General features: G+C 42.7%; 1 protein-coding gene across 2 annotated transcripts; it reads right to left on the reverse strand.

Annotated features, from left to right (window-relative positions):
* Positions 1-6578: 6578 nt before the first annotated feature.
* On the reverse strand, positions 6579-20882 carry ewsr1b (EWS RNA-binding protein 1b). 2 transcript variants are annotated; one of them, XM_084181060.1, is made up of 16 exons: positions 20827-20882; positions 20006-20042; positions 19850-19901; positions 19077-19212; positions 18249-18444; positions 17522-17784; positions 17232-17397; positions 14556-14593; positions 13002-13034; positions 12690-12805; positions 8571-8700; positions 8282-8401; positions 8022-8154; positions 7830-7915; positions 7065-7317; positions 6579-6965 (listed from the first exon to the last, which is right to left on the reverse strand). In XM_084181060.1, exons 1-16 carry the CDS (start codon positions 20840-20842, stop codon positions 6929-6931), a joined length of 1812 nt encoding a protein of 603 aa, XP_084037186.1. In that variant the 5' UTR covers positions 20843-20882; the 3' UTR covers positions 6579-6928. The 2 variants fall into 2 exon arrangements, with proteins under 2 accessions (XP_084037186.1, XP_084037185.1); XM_084181059.1 differs by having other exon boundaries at positions 17522-17790.
* Positions 20883-21281: the final 399 nt, after the last annotated feature.

Raw genomic sequence — 21281 nt, forward strand, 5'->3', positions numbered from 1 at the left:
GGTAGAAGGGGGAAAAACTTAACCCTGTATCCACCGCCTGACAATAATATAACATAGCCTAGGGTTTATACCAGTGAAAAATGGTAGCCATTCTTTCTGAATCAAACGCACCTATTGCGTAGGCTATATCCTTCAATTGCAGAGCTGACAATTGACAATCTTTGTCACACTGTAACATGCAGATGCGCATTGAGCTGGATATGGTTGATGGCACATCAGCTGTGGGCATTTAAGATCAAGTAGGTTGTTAGGCTACAAAGGCCTACATTATTACCTGCAGTAGCCTAGCCTATAATAATCTAATATCAGCTCGTGAAGTCAGTGGTCTGATAAAAGGGTGGAACGCATGTTTACATTAGGCTACAGCTATTATTACAGAAGATAAAGAACAGAGGTGTTCACATGGTGAGAAAAAACATGACATCCCGAAAATTAACCGACCACGGGTAAGCGACCATGGTCTTTAAATGCACATCATAAGCCGTCAAAGAAAATACCATCATTATACTAGCTTGACAATAGGCTATTTCAATGGCGCAATGACCACACTGTGTGGATAATGTACATGACCAAGATTGACTAAATGAAACAACTCCGTTCTCATAAAGCAATGAATAGAAACATTTTAATTCTTTACATACCTTTGACAAGTCTGAATTTTCTGTCAAGGACGGCGTTTGTCGATGAAAGTAAAACAACTCGAAACCATCCCCCCGAACAAAAGCAGTAATATTGCCTACACTTTGAACGAGTTCAAAAGTGTATCATTAATGACACCCTCACCCTTTGCCCTTACACTTGTTTTTGTCATTGTCTTCAACACCAAATCACTTTCAACCCACGACACGGGGCAAGAAAAAAATGGGAGGCGAGTCTATTTCCTCCGGCTTGAGAAGGCAGACAAAAACGGCCAAGGAAACATTATTAGCAAGTCATCAGGTAGCCCACGTCCGAAGACTGCATCAAATTCAGGCATGCCTATTTTACCATAGGACAAATTGGTCCAAATTAGTATCCAGATTACTCCAAAGGAAGCATAAATTAGTATTACAATGTAACAAACAAGAAAAGGCTACAATGTAGCCTTCAAAGATTAGCAACAGTTAGGCTACTAACTCCACTTCAGTTTGCTGCGCCTGTGGCTGAGAGATCTTTGGCGGGAGGCGAAAGGAATTCTGTTTAGGCGGATTGTGTTCGGCTAATTATTTTTGCTGTGGTGCATTATGTAGAATTGAAAGCTGAATGTAAAACCGGGTGAGGAGGAGAAAGCAGTGCAAGGGAACTCCTCTCTACCAGTGATGTAATCCGTCCCTTAGACGAGCATGTGCATTAAGCATTCTGGGGAAATCAGTTAGATACACTATATATACAAAAGTATGTGGACACCCCTTCAAATTAGTGGATTCGGCTATTTCAACCACAACGTTGCTGACAGGTGTATAAAATCGAGCACACCGCCATGCAATCTCCATAGTCAAACATTGGCCGTAGAATGGCCTTACTGAAGAGCTCAGTGACTTTCAATGTGGCACCATCACAGAATGCCACCTTTCCAACAAGTCAGTTCTTCAAATTTCTGTCCTGCTATTGTGAAGTGGAAACGTCTAGGAGCAACAACGGCTCAGCCTCGAAGTGGTAGGCCACATAAGCTCATAGAAAGGGACTGCTGAAGCGCGTAAAAATTGTCTGTCCTCGGTTGCAACACTCACTACTGAGTTCCAAACTGCCTCTGGAAGCAACATCAACACAATAACTGTTCGTCGGGAAATGGGTTTCCATGGCTGAGCAGCCACACACAATCCTAAGATCACCATGCGCAATGCCAAGCGTTGGCTGAAGTGGTGTAAAGCTCGCCGCCTTTGGACTCTGGAGCAGTGCAAACTCGTTCTCGGGAGTGATGAATCACATTTCACCATCTGGTAGTCCGACGGACAAATTTGGGTTTGGGGGAGAACGCTACTTGCTCCAATGTATAGTGCCAACTGTAAAGTTTGGTGGAGGAATAATGGTTTGGGGCTGTTTTTCATGGTTTGCTCTAGGCCCCTTAGTTCCAGTGAAGGGAAATCTTAACTCTACAGCATACAATGACATTCTAGACGATTCTGTGCTTCCAACTTTGTGGCAATAGTTTGCGGAAGGCCCTTTCCTGACAATGCCCCTGTGCACAAAGCGAGGTCCATACAGTAATGGATTGTCGAGATCGGTGTGGAAGAACTTGACTGGCCTGCACAGAGCCTTGACCTCAACCCCATTGAGCACTTTTGGAATGAATTGGAACGCAGACTGTGAGCCAGGCCTAATCACCCAACATCTGTGCCCGACCTCGATTAATGCTTGTGGCTGAATGGAAGCAAGTCCCCGCAGCAATGTTCCAACATCTAGCAGAAAGCCTTCCCAGAAGAGTGGAGGCGGTTATAGCAACAAAGGGGGGACCAACTCCATATTAATGCCCATGATTTTGGAATGAGATGTTTGACGAGCAGGTGTCCACATACTTTTGGTCAAGTAGTGTAATCCTCATTTACATTTTAGTGATTTAGCAGACGCTCTTATCCAGAGCGACTTACAGTTAGTGAGTGCATACATTTTTCATACTGGCCCCCCGTGGGAATCGAACCCACAACCCTGGCGTTGCAAGCGCCATGCTCCACCAACTGATGGGTCAGACAAAGTGTCAGGGCATGTCGAAAAAGTTCCTTACCAAGTTACACCTCAATATAGGAGACCTATAGTATAGGTCACTCTTTGTCAAAATGAAATAAGCCTAGTAGTTACACTTTCAGATACCTAACCTGTTTATATTCTAACTTGATTTCTGATTCCCACTGGCAATTCCAGTTCACAGGCAGGGCCAGACAAGCACTGTCTGTGAAACAACAGCTGCACCATTCTTGGCTCTGCACATGCTGCTCTGCGATTATTTGAATTTCAGTATGGAAAAAGGAGGGCCTTGTTTTGATTTGAAAAATACAGTTGTTTCTTTAAGAGAGAGAGGGTGGCAGAGGGAGGGAGAAAGAGAGACTGGTGGGATGAGATCATTTTCTGGGCCGGGATGAATCAGCTTTTCTGTGTGACACAGACACAACTCACACACAGTGTTCAATTCCCCAGCATGAGCAACTGGCTTCAGGCCTCAGAGAGAACTCTCGTCAGCTGTGACCGGATTTCACCGCCACACAAAACACTGGGCTTTGCTCTTTAACTGGAAATTAGACATTTGAGAAGTTAGGGCTGGAGCATTTAGCACATTCACATTTCACTGGATGACCAGGACACTATACAACAAAGTACAATGAATGCACCCTGTCTGTGATGTCAAAAGTGATTGCAGGTATACAAACAGACTGGATTATAAAGAGCTGACCTAACTTGTACATTTAAACAAAGCTCATCAACTCATTCTCATTGGGAAGAGAAGAGTGATTATCAAAAGGGCTCAGAGAATGTCTGGACATATGCTGAACAGATGCATTAAGAAATGTGGTATAAGTCACAGCCAGGGGCGGCTGACATCTGTGGTTAATAACTTCCATTGCCTCTTGATTGGGAGGCTTCTCAAATTATGAAAATAACTTGCAAAAACATCAAGGCAATTCTGGAAAAAAGCAAAGCCTGAAGGCAGTTGATGTCTATTCTCACTGGCAAATGTGCAATTTAGTTGTCAGTCATTTGACCAAGTACTATGGAAAGCCTCTTCATTCACTAGTCATTATACAGTGCATTCGGAAAGTATTCAGACCCCTTGACTTTTTCCACTTTGTTACGTTACAGCCTTATTCTAAAATTGATTAAACTGTTTTTTCATCAATCTACACACAATACCCCATAATGACAAAGCAAAAACAGTTTTTTTTAGAAATTTTAGCGAATGTATATATAAAAAATTAATAAATACATTTACATAAGTATTCAGACCCTTTACTCAGTACTTTGTTGAAGCACCGTTGGCAGCGATTACAGAGGAACTCTGGCACTCTGTCAGTGACCATAGGGTTCTTGGTCACCTCCCTGACCAAGGCTCTTCTCCCCTGATTGCTCAGTTTGGCCGGGTGGCCAGCTCTAGGAAGAGTTTTGGTGGTTCCAAACTTCTTCCATTTAAGAATGATGGAGGCCAGTGTTCTTGGGGACCTTCAATGCTGCAGACATTTTTTGGTACCCTTCCCCAGATCTGTGCCTCAACACAATCCTGTCTCGGAGCTCTATGGACAATTCCTTTGACCTCATGGCTTGGTTTTTGCTCTGACATGTAGTCAACTGTGGGATCATGTCCAATCAATTGAATGTACCACAGGTGGACTCCAATCAAGTTGAAGAAACATCAAGAACGATCAATGGAAACAGGATGGACCTGAGCTCAATTTCAAGTCTCATACCAATGGGTCTGAATACTTATGTAAATAAAGGTTTATTTCTTATAAATTTGCACAATTTTCTAAAAACCTGTTTTCACATTGTCATTATGGCGTATTGGTTTTGTATGTAGATAGTTTTTTTTTTTTATTTAATACATTTTAGAATAAGGCTGTAATGTAATAAAAATGTGGAGAATGGGGTCTGAATACTTTCCGAATGCACTGTATATGATTACAAATGCAACATGAAGAGAATGTCACAGACCACAGTTACAGTGGGGGGAAAAAAGTATTTAGTCAGCCACCAATTGTGCAAGTTCTCCCACTTAAAAAGATGAGAGGCCTGTAATATTCATCATAGGTACACGTCAACTATGACAGACAAAATGAGAAAAAAAAATCCAGAAAATCACATTGTAGGATTTTTAATGAATTTATTTCCAAATTATGGTGGAAAATAAGTATTTGGTCAATAACAAAAGTTTCTCAATACTTTGTTATATACCCTTTGTTGGCAATGACACAGGTCAAACGTTTTCTGTAAGTCTTCACAAGGTTTTCACACACTGTTGCTGGTATTTTGGCCCATTCCTCCATGCAGATCTCCTCTAGAGCAGTGATGTTTTTGGGCAACACGGACTTTCAACTCCCTCCAAAGATTTTCTATGGGGTTGAGATCTGGAGACTGGCTAGGCCACTCCAGGACCTTGAAATGCTTCTTACGAAGCCACTCCTTCGTTGCCCGGGCGGTGTGTTTGGGATCATTGTCATGCTGAAAGACCCAGCCACGTTTCATCTTCAATGCCCTTGCTGATGGAAGGAGGTTTTCACTCAAAATCTCACGATACATGGCCCCATTCATTCTTTCCTTTACATGGATCAGTCGTCCTGGTCCCTTTGCAGAAAAACAGCCCCAAAGCATGAGGTTTCCACCCCCATGCTTCACAGTAGGTATGGTGTTCTTTGGATGCAACTCAGCATTCTTTGTCCTCCAAACACGACGAGTTGAGTTTTTATCAAAAAGTTCTATTTTGGTTTCATCTGACCATATGACATTCTCCCAATCCTCTTCTGGATCATCCAAATGCACTCTAGCAAACTTCAGACGGGCCTGGACATGTACTGGCTTAAGCAGGGGGACACGTCTGGCACTGCAGGATTTGAGTCCCTGGCGGCGTAGTGTGTTACTGATGGTAGGCTTTGTTACTTTGGTCCCAGCTCGCTGCAGGTCATTCACTAGGTCCCCCCCGTGTGGTTCTGGGATTTTTGCTCACCGTTCTTGTGATCATTTTGACCCCACGGGGTGAGATCTTGCGTGGAGCCCCAGATCGAGGGAGATTATCAGTGGTCTTGTATGTCTTCCATTTCCTAATAATTGCTCCCACAGTTGATTTCTTCAAACCAAGCTGCTTACCTATTGCAGATTCAGTCTTCCCAGCCTGGTGCAGGTCTACAATTTTGTTTATGGTGTCCTTTGACAGCTCTTTGGTCTTGGCCATAGTGGAGTTTGGAGTGTGACTGTTTGAGGTTGTGGACAGGTGTCTTTTATACTGATAACAAGTTCAAACAGGTGCCATTAATACAGGTAACGAGTGGAGGACAGAGGAGCCTCTTAAAGAAGAAGTTACAGGTCTGTGAGAGCCAGAAATCTTGCTTGTTTGTAGGTGACCAAATACTTATTTTCCACCATAATTTGCAAATAAATTCATTAAAAATCCTACAATGTGATTTTCTGGAAAAAATTCTCAATTTGTCTGTCATAGTTGACATGTAACTATGATGAAAATTACAGGCCTCTCATCTTTTTAAGTGGGAGAACTTGCACAATTGGTGGCTGACTAAATAGCTTTTTCCCCCACTGTATATTATCCTTTGGGGCTTAGAGAAGTCCTCTAAATAAGGCAGGTTTAGTCATGCTCTGATAAGACACTATATCCAATTTGTAAGTCGCTCTGGATAAGAGCGTCTGCTAAATGACGTAAATGTATATCTTCAGCAAAGTTGTTGGGAAAATAGATGCATCTATCATGCTGGTATTGTTGCAAAGCTGCAGACTTCAATGCCTCCTTGTGGACAACTCATTAAGAGAAACCTGCTGAAGGCGCAGAGCTGTCAAACACCGTATAATTCCTTGTTTTCCTACCATTCAAGAACCGCGTTGAAAATCTAAAGGCAAATAGTTAATCAATCATGATGCCTCATAACAGCAATGGATCTGAACATCTCTTAGCATCAAATCGGAGTGGAAATTTTATTTTCAAAATTGATCATTACACAACTGTGGGAAGGAGAAGCAATTACAATTTTAAAAGAAACGTGTCATGTTTTACAATACACTGTCCAAAAATCAGTCTGTACATCTAAGAAATGCAAAAATAAACTTGCACAAGTCAATAAATGAACCACGGGTAAACAAAACTAAAAAACATAAAACGTTTAACTACGACTTGAATGAAACTGCACCAGAGTATTTCAAAAGCAGTTCTATAACCATTTATAATATGGAATCATAAATTAAAAATTTCATTTAAAAAAATCAAATCCTGCATCAGAGCGAACATTTTAATTGCTTTCTTTCAGTAGGGTCGGTCTCTGCGTTCCTGGCGATGGTCCCTATGAGAGGAAAAACAGTAATTTAGTGTCTAACGAACATACATTAAGTAAGCAAATAATATTTGAGTATGATGAAAGCAGTCCAACATATCCCCTTACCTCATATCCATCTTGCCTGGGGGCCCTCCCATTCCTCCTCTCCCCATTCCTCTTCCTCTGTCCATCGGTGGTCCTCCCCTGCTACCCCCTCGGAATCCCCCTCGGTCCATTCCACCACGCCCTCTGAAGCCACCGCCACGATCACCTCCCCATCCTCCACGGAAGCCTCCAGGACCACCGGGCCCTCCTGGTCCGCCACGGTCCATCCCTCTGCCCCCACGCATCCCCATGCCACCCCTGCCTCGCTCACCACCTGAACAAAACCACACAAGGCCCAGTTAACCTTGCCACCACAGACTATTGTAGACATACATCATATGCTACAGTGTAGATCGCTGTGATATAATTTGGGCTGCTGGTAATGATAGTACCAGGAAAGTCCAAACGTCAAAGACTACTTTGAACTTCATATCATGGAGTACTTCACAGGGAGGGAAACACAAGTGGCATTCCAAGTGAACACAGAACAAGCCCCTCCAATGCCAAAGCTTTCCATTACAGTAAGCCGACTGCTGCACATGGATGATTTCATGTTTCCCCCAGAGTTGACACTAATCAAGTACAACCGCTAAGCATGGACCCCGAAGTCAAGGTGATAAACCTGTTTGTTTGATTTGGCTGTTTACATTTCAAGCATTAAAATATGTGAAATAGGGAAGGTAAATCAGCCCTTGTTGCTCAAATAACACTTTGTTATAATGATTCCTGTCTAGAGTTATGAACCAGGCCCTGATAATAGTGCTGCTGTGCCGGTGAGAGCCATACCTGAAGGGGGCCCAAAGCCCTCTGGTTTGGGAGCTTTGCACTGGTTACACTCCATCCTCCAGGAAAAGTTCTGGTTGCCACAGCCCCTGAGAAGGACAACCATTCAGTCAGTACGTGTTACACACAAAAAAAACGGGAAAGTTAATTTTTAAAAGGGGAAAGGGAAAACCCTTTTTCTTGAGAGGTACTTACTGGCTGGGGCACTCCCAGTCTCCAGCTCTCTGCTGTATGTTGCCACCTGGGCCCCCTGGCCCACCTCTGCCCATGCCACGTGGTCCCCCTCGTGGGACAAAACCTCCACGCTCTCCTCCACGGCCCATCATGCCTAATAACACACACACCAGCGGTTGTTTCAATATTTCACTTCATGGTCATGGCAATGTCGGACAACTTATACTTTCTTGTTCAAAATTGAAAATGTAAGTCTCACAAAGAAACAGTTGTACATTTACCTCCAGGTCCTCCACGGCCCATCATGTCACCCCTCATGGGCATGCCCCCTCTCATCCCACCCATCATGGGCTTACGGCGAGCCATGGACACCTTCAGCCTCTTGCCCTGGTACTCTTTCCCTGTGGAGATCATGAACAGAAGGAAACAGGAATAAATAAAAATGGAGAGAGAAGTGAGTTACTGGTCATTTCTTGTATTCTAAAGTGCATTTATGCATTAATCTGGACAGTTCAAGGGTAGCATCAGAGAGTAGGCTGATGCAGGTTTAAAAGGGCGAGTGACACCAACCATCAAAGAACTCCACAGCAGCTTTGGCACAGAGGGGCTCCTCGTAGGACAGAGTGGCGTCTCCCTTAGGCTTCCCTGAATCATTGTCTGTGTAGATGTTGATGGCAGGCTTGCCCAACCTCCGGTTCATCTGAACAATAACAGGAATTAAAAATCACTCAAAGGTCAAACTACCACACCGTTGACAGCTATATGCAGTTGCCAATTTTTGATAGCATTTCTAAAACTGTTCAAACCTCCAATTAAATGAGAATACAAGAGATTAGCACTGGCCCTAAATAAAAGCATTATTTGGGAAAGACTAAAGGAATGCAGTGTTTCCCCTATTTATTTATGCCGTGGTGGAAACGGTCGCAAAAGGGGTTGAATCTGTCCGGAATTGGCAGCAGAGAAAAAAAAAGTGTGCTGTTACTCAGACAATTTCCTGCAATTCTATACATTTTTCCATGGAGCTGAGAGAATTTTGTAGTGTGAAAGCTAATTTCCTGCAATTCTACGCATTTTGCTTAAATATTATAACATCAAATGGGGACCCCAAATCAGGGCCCCTGGGCATGTACCTTGCGTCAGTAATCCAGACATGTCCAAAATAATCCTAAATTCATTTTTTTCTGAATTTTTTGCTTCTCCCTGGCTGTCATTTATTTTGATGATTTCTAGTTTTTTTTTTTTAAATTAATAAAAGAATTCATACATATATACATATAAATTAAGGGAACACTAAAATAACACATCCTAGATATGAATGAATGAAATAATCTTATTAAATACTTTTTTCTTTACATAGTTGAATGTGCTGACAAAAATCACAATTATCAATGGAAATCAAATGTATCAACCCATGGAGGTCTGGATTTGGAGTCACACTCAAAATTAAAAGTGGAAAACCACACTACAGGCTGATCCAACTTTGATGTAATGTCCTTAAAACAAGTCAAAATGAGGCTCAGTAGTGTGTGTGGCCTCCACGTGTCTGTATGACCTCCCTACAACGCCTGGGCATGCTCCTGATGAGCCCTACAACTCCTGGACAGTCTGTGGTGCAACGTGGCGTTGGTGGATGGAGCGAGACATGTCCCAGATGTGCTCAATTGGATTCAGGTCTGGGGAACGGGCGGGCCAGTCCATAGCATCAATGCCTTCCTCTTGCAGGAACTGCTGACACACTCCAGCCACATGAGGTCTAGCATTGTCTTGCATTAGGAGGAACCCAGGGCCAACCGCACCAGCATATGGTCTCACAAGGGGTCTGAGGATGTCATCTCGGTAACTAATGGCAGTCAGGCTACCTCTGGCGAGCACATGGAGGGCTGTGCGGCCCCCCAAAGAAATGCCACCCCACACCATGACTGACCCACCGATGCTGGAGGATGTTGCAGGCAGCAGAACGTTCTCCACGGCGTCTCCAGACTCTGTCACGTGTGCTCAGTGTGAACCTGTTTCATCTGTGAAGAGTACAGGGCGCCAGTGGCGAATTTGCCAATCCTGGTGTTCTCTGGCAAATGCCAAACATCCTGCACGGTGTTGGGCTGTAAGCACAACCCCCACCTGTGGACGTCAGGCCCTCATACCACCCTCATGGAGTCTGTTTCTGACCGTTTGAGCAGACACATGCACATTTGTGGCCTGCTGGAGGTCATTTTGCAGGGCTCTGTCAGTGCTCCTCCTGCTCCTCCTTGCACAAAGGCGGAGGTAGCGGTCCTGCTGCTGGGTTGTTGCCCTCCTACGGCCTCCTCCACGTCTCCTGATGTACTGGCCTGTCTCCTGGTAGCGCCTCCATGCTCTGGACACTACGCTGACAGACACAGCAAACCTTGCCACAGCTCGCATTGATGTGCCATCCTGGATGAGCTGCACTACCTGAGCCACTTGTGTGGGTTGTAGACTCCATCTCATGCTACCACTAGAGTGAAAGCACCGCCAGCATTCAAAAGTGACCAAAACATCAGCCAGGAAGCATAGGAACTGAGAAGTGGTCTGTGGTCACCAACTGCAAAACCAGTCCTTTATTGGGGGTGTCTTGCTAATTGCCTATAATTTCCACCTGTTGTCTATTCCATTTGCACAACAGCATGTGAAATGTATTGTCAATCAGTGTTGCTTCCTAAGTGGACAGTTTGATTTCACAGAAGTGTGATTGACTTGGAGTTACATTGTGTTGTTTAAGTGTTCCCTTTATTTTTTTGAGCAATATATATATATATATATACACACACATACATATATATATATATACATACATACATACACACAATACCTGTCAAACGTTTGGACACACCTACAGATTCAAGGGTTTTTCTTTCTTTTTACATTGTAGAATAATAGGGAAGACCAAAACTATGAAATAACACATATGGAATAATGTAGTAACCAAAAACTATTAAATCAAAATATATTTTATATTTGAGATTCTTCAAATAGCCACCCGCTGCACACTCTAGGAATTCTCTCAACCAGCTTCATGAGGTAGTTACCTGGAATGCATTTCAATTAACTGGTGTGCCTTAAAAAGTTAATTTGTGGAATTTCTTTCCTTCTTAATGCGTTTGAGCCAATCAGTTGTATTGTGTATACAGAAGATGGTATATTACCAAATAGGGCTAAGTCCATATTATGGCAAGAACAGTTCAAATAAGCAAAGAGAAACGACAGTCCATTACTTTAAGACATGAAGGTCAGTCAATACGGAACATTAAGAGTGCAGTCGCGAAAACCATCCAGCGCTATGACGAAACTGGCTCTCACAGCCACAGGAATGGAAGACCCAGAGTTACCTCTACTGCAGAGGATACATTTATTAGTTAGCAGCCTCAGAAATTGCAGCCCAAATAAATGCTTCAGAGTTCAAGCCACAGACACATCAACTTCAACTGTTCAGAGGGGACTGCGTGAATCAGGCCTTCATGGTCAAATTGCTGCAAAGAAACCACACCAATAAGAAAAAGAGACCTGCATGGGCCAAGAAACACAAGCAATGGACATTAGACCGGTGGGCATTTGTCCTTTGGTCTGATGAGTCCAAATTAGATTTTTGGTTCCAACCTCTGTCTTTGTAAGATGCAGTGTGGGTGAACGGATGATCTCCGCATGTGTAAAGCATTGCGGAGGTGTTATGGTGTGGGGGTGCTTTGCTGGTGACACTGTCTGTGATTTATTTAGAATTCAAGGCACACAACCAGCATGGCTACCACAGCGATACGCCATCCCATCTGGTTTGGGCTTATTGGGACTATAATTTATTTTTCAACAGGACAATGAGAATGCCAAGAGTGTGCAAAGCTGTCATCAAGGTAAAGGGTGGCTATTTGAAGAATCTCAAATATATTTTGATTTGTTTAGCACTTTTTTGGTTACTACATGTTTCCATAGGTGTTATTTCAGGTGTGATGTCTTCACTATTATTCTACAATGTAGAAAATAGTACAAATAAAGAAAAACCCTTGAGTAGGTGTCCAAACTTTTGACTGGTTGTGTGTGTGTATATAAACAAGTGTATTATCTTTTCTACATACATTGTCTGGGTTTCGTCATTGTAGTTTACACCGAGTGGTTTTCCATACCAAATTATTACTTTTTAAATGAAAAAATGTGGGTGTGGTTTTCATTTATTAGGATCCCCATTAGCCGACAGCTAGTCTTACTGGGGTCTGAACACAAAAAATGACATTACAGACAAAAGACTTCACATATGTTTAAAAACATGAACATGTAGTGTGCATACTGTACACATACAGTACGTCAGTACATACACACAAGTATGGGGGAGAGGCGTTGTGCCGTGATGTGTTGCTCTATTTGTTTTTTGAAACCAGGTTTGCTGTTTCCTAGCGCTATATAAGATGGAAGGGAGTTCCATGCACTCATGGCTCTGTATAATACGATACATTTCCTTGAATTTGTTCTGGACCTGGGGACTTTGAAAAGAACCCTGGTGGCATGTCTGGTGGGGTAAGTGTGTGTAAGTTGACTATGCAAACAATTTGGAATTTTAAAAACAAATGTTTGTGGCAAGAATTTAGCAGTTGCGGTGCACCGCTGCTAGATGAATACAGTGGAAACACTGGAATGCATTAGACCTAATACAGGTTTAAATTATTTAGTTTCAGAGCATATCCTCACCCTTATAGGTCCAGGGTGTTTGAAGAAAATCGCCATCTCCTCCAGAGTTGCGCTTTCCGTGAGTCCTGTGATGTAGATGGTGCTGTTCTCAGAGTCATCCTGCTCCTCAGGGCGCCCTGAACAGAAAGAACTACTGTTAAAAACAAGCCTGAACACAGCCATTACACTGTCATGTCAGATTCATAGCATAATCCATTAGGCGAAGCCACTTCAAGATCAATGCAACAAAAGGATTTCAGGTGGATGCAATACTGCCAAATCAGTAAGATAAATGCTGAAAGGTTCTGTGATGGTCAGTTAGTGTCTACTTACCCATGTCACGCTCCGCCCCATTGTTCATGGGTCCTGTTGTCCATTAGGCAAGGGAGAGAAAAAGGCAAAGAAAAGTCAGTTTGTGCCACTCAAGTCCACTGCTGAAGAGAATTTGAAGTGATAACCCAGACACACTCCTCCAAAACACAGGTGTCAGACATTTTGGAAAATTGAAAATGGTACTTTGTGGTAAACCATGTTTCCCCTCTTAAGTGGAAGATACACTCAGTGACCAGTTTATTAGGAGTCCACCCCGTTCACGAAAATGGTTTGCTCCTACAGACAGTGAGTCACATGGCCGTAGCTTGCTATATAAAGCAAGCAGACAGGCATTGAAACATTCAGTTACTGTTCGATGGAACGTTAGAATGGGCAAAACGAGTGACCTAAGAGACTTTGAGCCTGGTATGATCATAGGTGCCACGTGCACCGGTTCCAGTATCGCAGAAACGGCCGGCATACTGGGCTTTTCACGCACGACAATGTCTAGGGTTTACCGAGAATGGTGTGACAAACAAAAAACATTGTTGGCGGCAGTCCTGTGGCGAAAACAGCTCGTTGAGGTCGAAGGAGAATGGCAAGAATCATGCAAGCTAACAGGCGGGCCGCAAATAACGGTGCAATACAACAGTGGTGTGCAGAAAGGCATCTCAGAACACACAACTAGTCGGTCCTTGCCACGGTTGGGCTATTGCAACAGACGACCACACCAGGGTTCCACTCCCATCAGCTAAAAACAAGAAGCTTCTCCAGTGGGTACGCCATCCCCAAAACTGGACAATTGAGGAGTGGAAAAACATTGCCAGGTCTGACGAAACCCAGTTCCTGTTGCATCATGCTGATGGCAGAGTCAGGATTTGGTGTAATCAGCATGAGTCCATGGCCCCATCCTGCCTGGTGTCAATGGTGTGGGGAATGTTTTCCTGGCACACGTTAGGTCCCTTGATACCAACTGAGCAACGTTTCCATGCCCCGAAGAATTCAGGTATTTCTGGAGGCAAAGGGGGGTCCGACCCAGTACTAGATGGGTGTAGCTAATAAACTGGCAACTGAGTGTATATTGATAATGATGTAAAATAAAACCTGACCCTTTCGTATATAAAAATGTGTGCCATAAGAAAAGTTCTTATGACACCACAGATAGTTCCAAAAAATACCAGGGGTTTGGCTCCATGAAATTGTAAATGCAAAACCATTTTTCAAAACCAGACACGTTTCTTAGCAGCAGTTATTTGTCATTAACTTGTCATTGTAAAATAAGAGTACCTTGCTTTTCAAGGTTACCTTAAGCAGTGAGTGATGAACCAAAATGAGTTAAAAGTACCCCTTTCCAAACAGTTGTCTCAGACATTTAAACTGGATCCCCCTCTATTTCCATCCATCCTAATAGTCACATGTATGTATGCATGTATGTATATATACACATATTTGGCTACCCAAAAAACGCTACACACACCAATGTAATGTAAGGGCTTAGGTAAATGCTCAGAGCGTACATGCTCTAATAGGTAAAGGTCTGGAGTGGACTAGCCAGTGTAATACTCGTTAACTTACCACCAGGCTTATTGAAGCCACCTCTGTCTCCGGCGACGCTATGGGGGAATAAATGGAGATATGAAGTCGATTTCCCTTTTAACAGCCACTTCCATGTTTGGAGCCTCGTGGCTCGTTTGGTGAGGTTGACGGACACAGTTCTGACTAGCTCATTTAACAACCCCCAACATGCCTTTACAGTCTATGCAATCCAGTTAATTGGGAATTAAGGTATTAACAGCAACTACGTGGCATGATTCCTTTACTAAATGGCTTCTTAATGACAGCATTCGATAGCAGATACTGGCTAGTTTGGAGCTAGCCAAGGGGTGTTAAATCTCAGTTACGTTTGGGAAATATGGGACAGAATCCCAGGTATTTGTTACAAAGGAAAATGATTTCAGATGCATTCCATATGTAGACAAAAAGGCTAAATGTCTAGCCTGAAGATAATGCAATGCTGACGAGAGAACTTACATTTAAATATGTGGAAGGCTCTAGAGCATTATGTCCACTTTACAGTTGAAGCAAACAGCTATACAAGTAAAGTAAAGAAAAATGATTTTAAATTGTCAAATGCAGTGGATCTGAAATATTACAAACAGGTGATAGTCACCTTTGAAATTGAAACAAACAAAAAAACACCATCCATGTACATTATTTTACAAAGACGAATTGAAGTTACACAATTCTAATAAATACAGAATTTAATTTGACCAAGTTACAATGTTCAGAGGTAAAAGTAATAAGTTACATTTGTATAGTATAATAATAATTTTAGAGTTTCCCAGCACGCTTTAGACACCACAATCCTCATCTCTTGGATTTAAGGCAGAACCCGAATCTCTGTGGTTTAACCCCTTTGTTGTTTAAGATGCTGGCTTTATTGAGTACAGGTACTTAATAGAATATAGCTGGGTTTACATGGCTCTCACTGTGTTACCTGTAGCGTAAATGTGACAAAGCATGTTAAAAAAAGTTGTTCATTTGATTAAACAAAACATTTGTAATCCAAACCACATTTCAAAAACACACACATAAGGGGGTGGTTTTCCAGACACAGATTAAGCCTAGTCCAAAGAGTAAAAAGCATTCCCAGCATTCTTTTCAGGAGACTAGGCTTAATCGGAGTCTGGGAAACCAGTCCCAAAACATTTTGCCCAAAATGCTATCCTGTATGAAAGTAAATGCATGCATGAGTTACATATGTATGACAAATGCTACATTTGACTACTTTAAGCAATGTCAACTGAGAGCTAGGGTTGCGATATACTTTCAACTTTAAAAACAGGACTAATTCAATAACTATCTAATTGAGGCTAAGAAATGTAATTAATGAAATATTGTGCTGTTGGCAGAGCAGTATTATTTACTTTGATGATCATTTTAGGGCAAACACACAGCCATGTACTGAATAACCTATTAATGTAATATAAGCCTATGGGCAAAACACAATTGAACATGATAGGAGTCTGGTGTGACCTAGTGAACAACCCTTTTTTTATTGTTACAGGGATATTACCTTGAGCTGTCTGATACTCAAATGGAATCAACCTTGACTCAAACTCTAGAGGTCCTATCATAATGCCCAGAAAGCTTTAACCAAACATGAAAGGCTACAGGTGGCAAGTACGGTACCAACAACCTATAAGGGGGATAACTTTAGTTCTGCATGGATGTGCCCTGAAGAAATGTACTTCATTGGGTTTCCAGAAAAAAACTCAAACGTGCATCGACCTCAACTTAATATGAAAAAAAATTGTGTTGGTATAAGCAATCAATGCATCTTGCTTATTAAACAACAAGTTATTTTAAAAGTTCGGCCCCAGGGGGGGTCGTGAGCCAAAAAGGGTCCCCTAAATGGCCAAATTACCTAATTGGACAGAAAGGGGCACACCTCTCAATATCAATGAGAAAAAAGCTTGTCTTTTATTGCAAAGGTTTGCTAGCTTAAAGATTATTTTGTGGTTTCATGAGGCAAGTCATTGATGAATCTGAAATAATACCTTTATATAAACAATAGTCAACACAAGCCAAAATGTGAGGTTATCAGTTAACTAAACTTCCATAGTGCATACTCAAAGTGTACCTCCTGGGTCAGCTTTTTAAAAGGAAAACCAGAGGACGGATTAAACACCCATGAAAATGGTACCTTCTTAAACCATCTTAAAAATGTAATTAACCTCAAAGCAATCATTTAAAAAGGTGAGGTGAGCCCACCTAATGATTGAAACCTGCAGCAGTGACCCTGTGAAGCCTTGTGAATAGATGGACCATAATCAATGCTATGGATGATATACATCTGTGTTGCTGCGGTACAGCAACAAAGGATATCTGATTGAATAGTTTAGAAGTCCAGCTCTCTGTTCACACGTCAGTCCCAGCTCTTTGATTCATGAAAACATATTCCCTTCTTACCTTTGGCCACTATGGCAGGGCTGAGAGTTAGTACCCATTCATGGAGGGTCCCTTGATTTAACTTTTAGGTAGGCATTAGATCTTTAAATTTTACACGAAAGTGAACAACAGTTTGACTTTCCCCACTAATAAGTTAGATGTCTGTTATCCTTTTGTAGGGTTATAACTCGGGACCCACTTATGTTTTAGGGAAACTTCAGACTCAGCCCTGCTCAGCCTGGACGCAGCACTTGTGAGAGTGGATGGAGGTTAAATTAAGCAATAAGGAGAGTCACTTACCCCATGCCTCCACGGCCCATGCCCCCACGGCCCCGGCCACCGTGCATCATGCCGCCCCTGTCATAGCCATCCCTGGGAGGCCCACGGCTCTCCCCTGACCCTGGGAACCCAGCAGGCTCAGAGCCAGAATAGCCAGAGCTGCCTCTGCCCTCCTGTCCATAGTTATCTACAGAATAGCATAACAACAAGGTTAGGGGAAAAGGAGGGAACATCACATGACTATAACTAGTAGGTAGGCATATTGCAATGATGGTGTAGGTGTTAAAATAACAGGAGACTGCTGCTCTTACTGTAATGGCTTGACTGGTTGTAACCACTTTGAGGTCCACTCTGTTGTCCATACTGGCTGGCTGCAGGCTGCCCATAGGAGCCCGAGGCCTGAGGGGGATAGCCCGCAGCAGGAGTCTGTTGCTGCGGTGGGGGCTGCTGCTGGTATCCACTCTGCTGCTGCCCATAGCCTCCCTGCTGGGCCTGGTACCCACTCTGCGGCGCGGCATATCCACCTGGCTGGGAGTAGCTGCTCTGGCTGTAGCCAGCGGGCTGGCTGCTGGCACTGTAACTAAAGTGATTAGGGACAGGCAGGGATTGAACGAGTCAAAGAGTGCTACACAACTCTCTCTACACAGTAGATGGTTCTTATAGGTTGACAGCTGCAACTTGTCTACTACTGAAAATAAACTATCAACAAAATATTGTGTAACATTCACTGCATCACTACCTCCATTACACCCAGACGGATATACTACAAAGCCAAATCAATGAGTTAGCCAGCTAACTTTGATAAGCAACCAGAAATAACTATTGATTTTATGATTATCAAAAATAGCTCAACTTAGATACGCATTTTAGTTTGTTAAATCAAATTAGACCATGCCCATTTCAAGCTTACCTTTCTACAAAATAAAAAGTTATACAAATAGGCAAGTTAGCTGGCTAACTCCTTGATCCTGCTTTGTAGTGTACCCCTCATGTCCTAATGTAACACTAGTACCCCTCATGTACCACTAGTTAGCCTACCTCTGAGGTGCAGTGGAGGCAGGCTGCTGGCTGTAGCCAGCGTAGGCAGACTGGGCTGCATAGCCTGGCTGGGACGCATAGGATGGCTGAGAGGCAGCGGGAGCAGCAGCAGCAGCACTTTCATATCCACTGGCTCCATAGCCCGCAGCGGGCTGGGAGTAGCCATGGGCACTGGGCTGGGCAGCAGGGTACCCAGCTGTGGACAAAAGAGGAGATGGTTTAACTAAAACCAAAAAAAAGGTTTAGATGGATAATTCCAGGTACACACTGTTGGGATTTTAGACCAGAGGCTGAACTACACAAATGAACGAAGCAATCGGTTGCTTATTTGGATTACTCTATACCACTCTGGAGGAAAACTGATGAAGAATATTATGGCAAAGAAGAATACCATTGTGTGATTAAAAGTATTAGAATAAGTGTTAGATATTGTTAGATTAATAATATTATGAAGGGACTATCGTCTTGTATCACTAACATGTCTGTTACAATCATGATTCAGGATGAGTACATACGATGAGAAAGAAATGTAGCATGTCCCGGGTTCAACTAGTCTACTAACTACATAGGATTCTAAATACTGTATATTATATGGATCAATCCATCAAGCCATTGAAGACTTTGCCTAAATGTCATGAAATGGATGGAGATGCATGAAAAAAAGGAATTGTGTCAAACCTGTTTTATTCCCAGCTGGAACGTGATAGCAATAGAGGAGAAAATGTTCACATTACACATGGTGAATGGTTAGAGGCATTTGATGGAGAATTCTCACTCCCTTCCCCAAAAAATACAGTTGGCCAAACATTTTGGTCCCTCTGAACTGACCTGATGCTGGTTGCCCATAGGAGGAACCATACTGCTGCTGTGCATAGCCGCCAGCAGAGGGTGCTGCCTGAGGGTAACCGGTCTCAGCTGCAGCTGGTTGGGCATAGGACCCATATGCTTGCTGGCTATAACCCTGCTGAAATACAGAAGGCCATAAGATATTAGTCTATAGAAGAATAAGTACCTTGTGAAAGCAGACAAGAACTGCAAAAATCTCTGAAGCTGGAGACTCATCTCCCTCACTAACTTTAAGCATCAGTTGTCAGAGCACCTTACCTTACACTGCACCTGTTCACAGCCCTTCTGAAATTAGCCCACCCAACTACCTCATCCCCATATTGTTATTTATTTTGCAACCCAGTATCTCTATTTGCACATCTATCATTCCAGTGTTAATACTAATTGTAATTATTTTGCACTATGGCCTATTTATTGCCTTACCTCCATAACTTGCTACATCTGCACACACTGTATATATATTTTCTGTGGTATTTTTGACTTTATGTTTTGTTTACCCCCATATGCAACTGTGTTGTTGTTTTTAAATCGCACTGCTTTGCTTTATCTTGGCAAGGTCGCAGTTGTAAATGAGAACTTGTTCTCAACTGGCTTACCTGGTTAAATAAAAGGTGAAATAAATAAAAATAAATAAAAGTTTCCTGTGCTTTAGGTCAAGCTGTATGTAAACATGTCATGAGATCAGGGCATAATGTGGGTCACTGACCATTATTCCAGTTTGAGTAATTTATAAATGGACTTCTAATAACACTCACCTGGGCAGATTGTCCATAGGCCTGTGAGGGCTGAGCAGCATAGGATCCATACCTGCAGAGACACAAGAGCATTCATTCAGTACTCATCTCTGATGTTGGTGTCTAATTACACAAACACTCGTCCTGGTAGCACAAAACACATGTAGAAAGACTTACCCCTGCTGGGCACTGGCCTGGTTGTAGGAACTGTAATCTTTAAAAGAAAATGACAAAATAAATGACTAGTCTAGGCCTAACTTTCAAAAACAGTCCTAGTATCACATTCAGTTTTGGACTCATGAGAAGCAACTGCTCATGTTCACTCGACAATAATATTGTGTAAACCTTTGGCATTGCCAACCATGGCACACAATGGAAAGTATTTCAAGTTCAACAGACCTTGAAAAAATACAAAGCATTCCTGCTATTCACTCTTAAGTAAGGTCCGACTAGAGGCCGTTGTTTGCCGACGTTGTGTTGTGGGGGACATCCCCGCCTTTGCGTGCATAACTACGGTAGTTAACGTTAGCTGGCTCATGTTAGTTAACTTTTTGTGGTTTAACTAGCCACACGTTTCAATTTGCAGACAAAGAAACAACGATGTGTGGCTAGATTAGCAAGGCCGCATGACCAACGGAAATGCATACACACAGGCACGAATTAACAAAGCAGATATACGTGCGTGGTGAATTTACACCCCTCGGCGCGGCATCGTGGCTAGTTAGGGCCTACTGCCCTAAATTCTAGCTAAGCTAGCTACTATAGAAAACTGGTCAATTCCCCAAACGGGTCAATTTGGATGGCTAGCTACTACTACTAGCTAGCTTAGTAGCTAGCTACCGACTACTGTACATATTTAAACGTTCGCATTAGACTAGAATATTGGATTATAAAATTGATGTAACTATGCAGAAATACATTTACTTTCTTTCGATATGCAACAATAGCTAATGGATTCGTGCAAAATTAGAAAATAAAAGACCGTGACCGAAACCCACCAGGAGCTGACGCCATCTTCGTTTCTTCGTTTAGTCTCGTTGTTCTTTTTCCCAACCCAGTTAAGCCAAAACCACGCCCCGTTTTTCAGAGGGGCGTTCTACAACGCTTTGAGCGCTCTCCAAGTCCGGAAGTGAATATCACGTAGCGCGAAATATCTGTCACTGATTAATAACATTTGCACGTGTATTTCAAGATTGAAAAATATTTAAATCACTGATTAATAACATTTGCCTAAATCCTTAATACATACATATTTTTTCTATACCGTTTGGTTAGATAATGGTGCATGCGCGTAAACGAATAGATGAGCGTCTCTGGCAAAGATTTTCGGTAAGCGCTATTCTGGATCCTTGGGATGTCCCTACCCTAAACCGTAACCTTAACCATAACAATAACACTTACCTAGCCTTAACCGTTACCTTAAAGACGCAATTTGCAGAAACCGCTCCGGTTG

The sequence above is a fragment of the Coregonus lavaretus genome (assembly GCF_964263955.1).
Source record: "Coregonus lavaretus genome assembly, chromosome: 17".
Classification (NCBI taxonomy): domain Eukaryota; kingdom Metazoa; phylum Chordata; class Actinopteri; order Salmoniformes; family Salmonidae; genus Coregonus; species Coregonus lavaretus.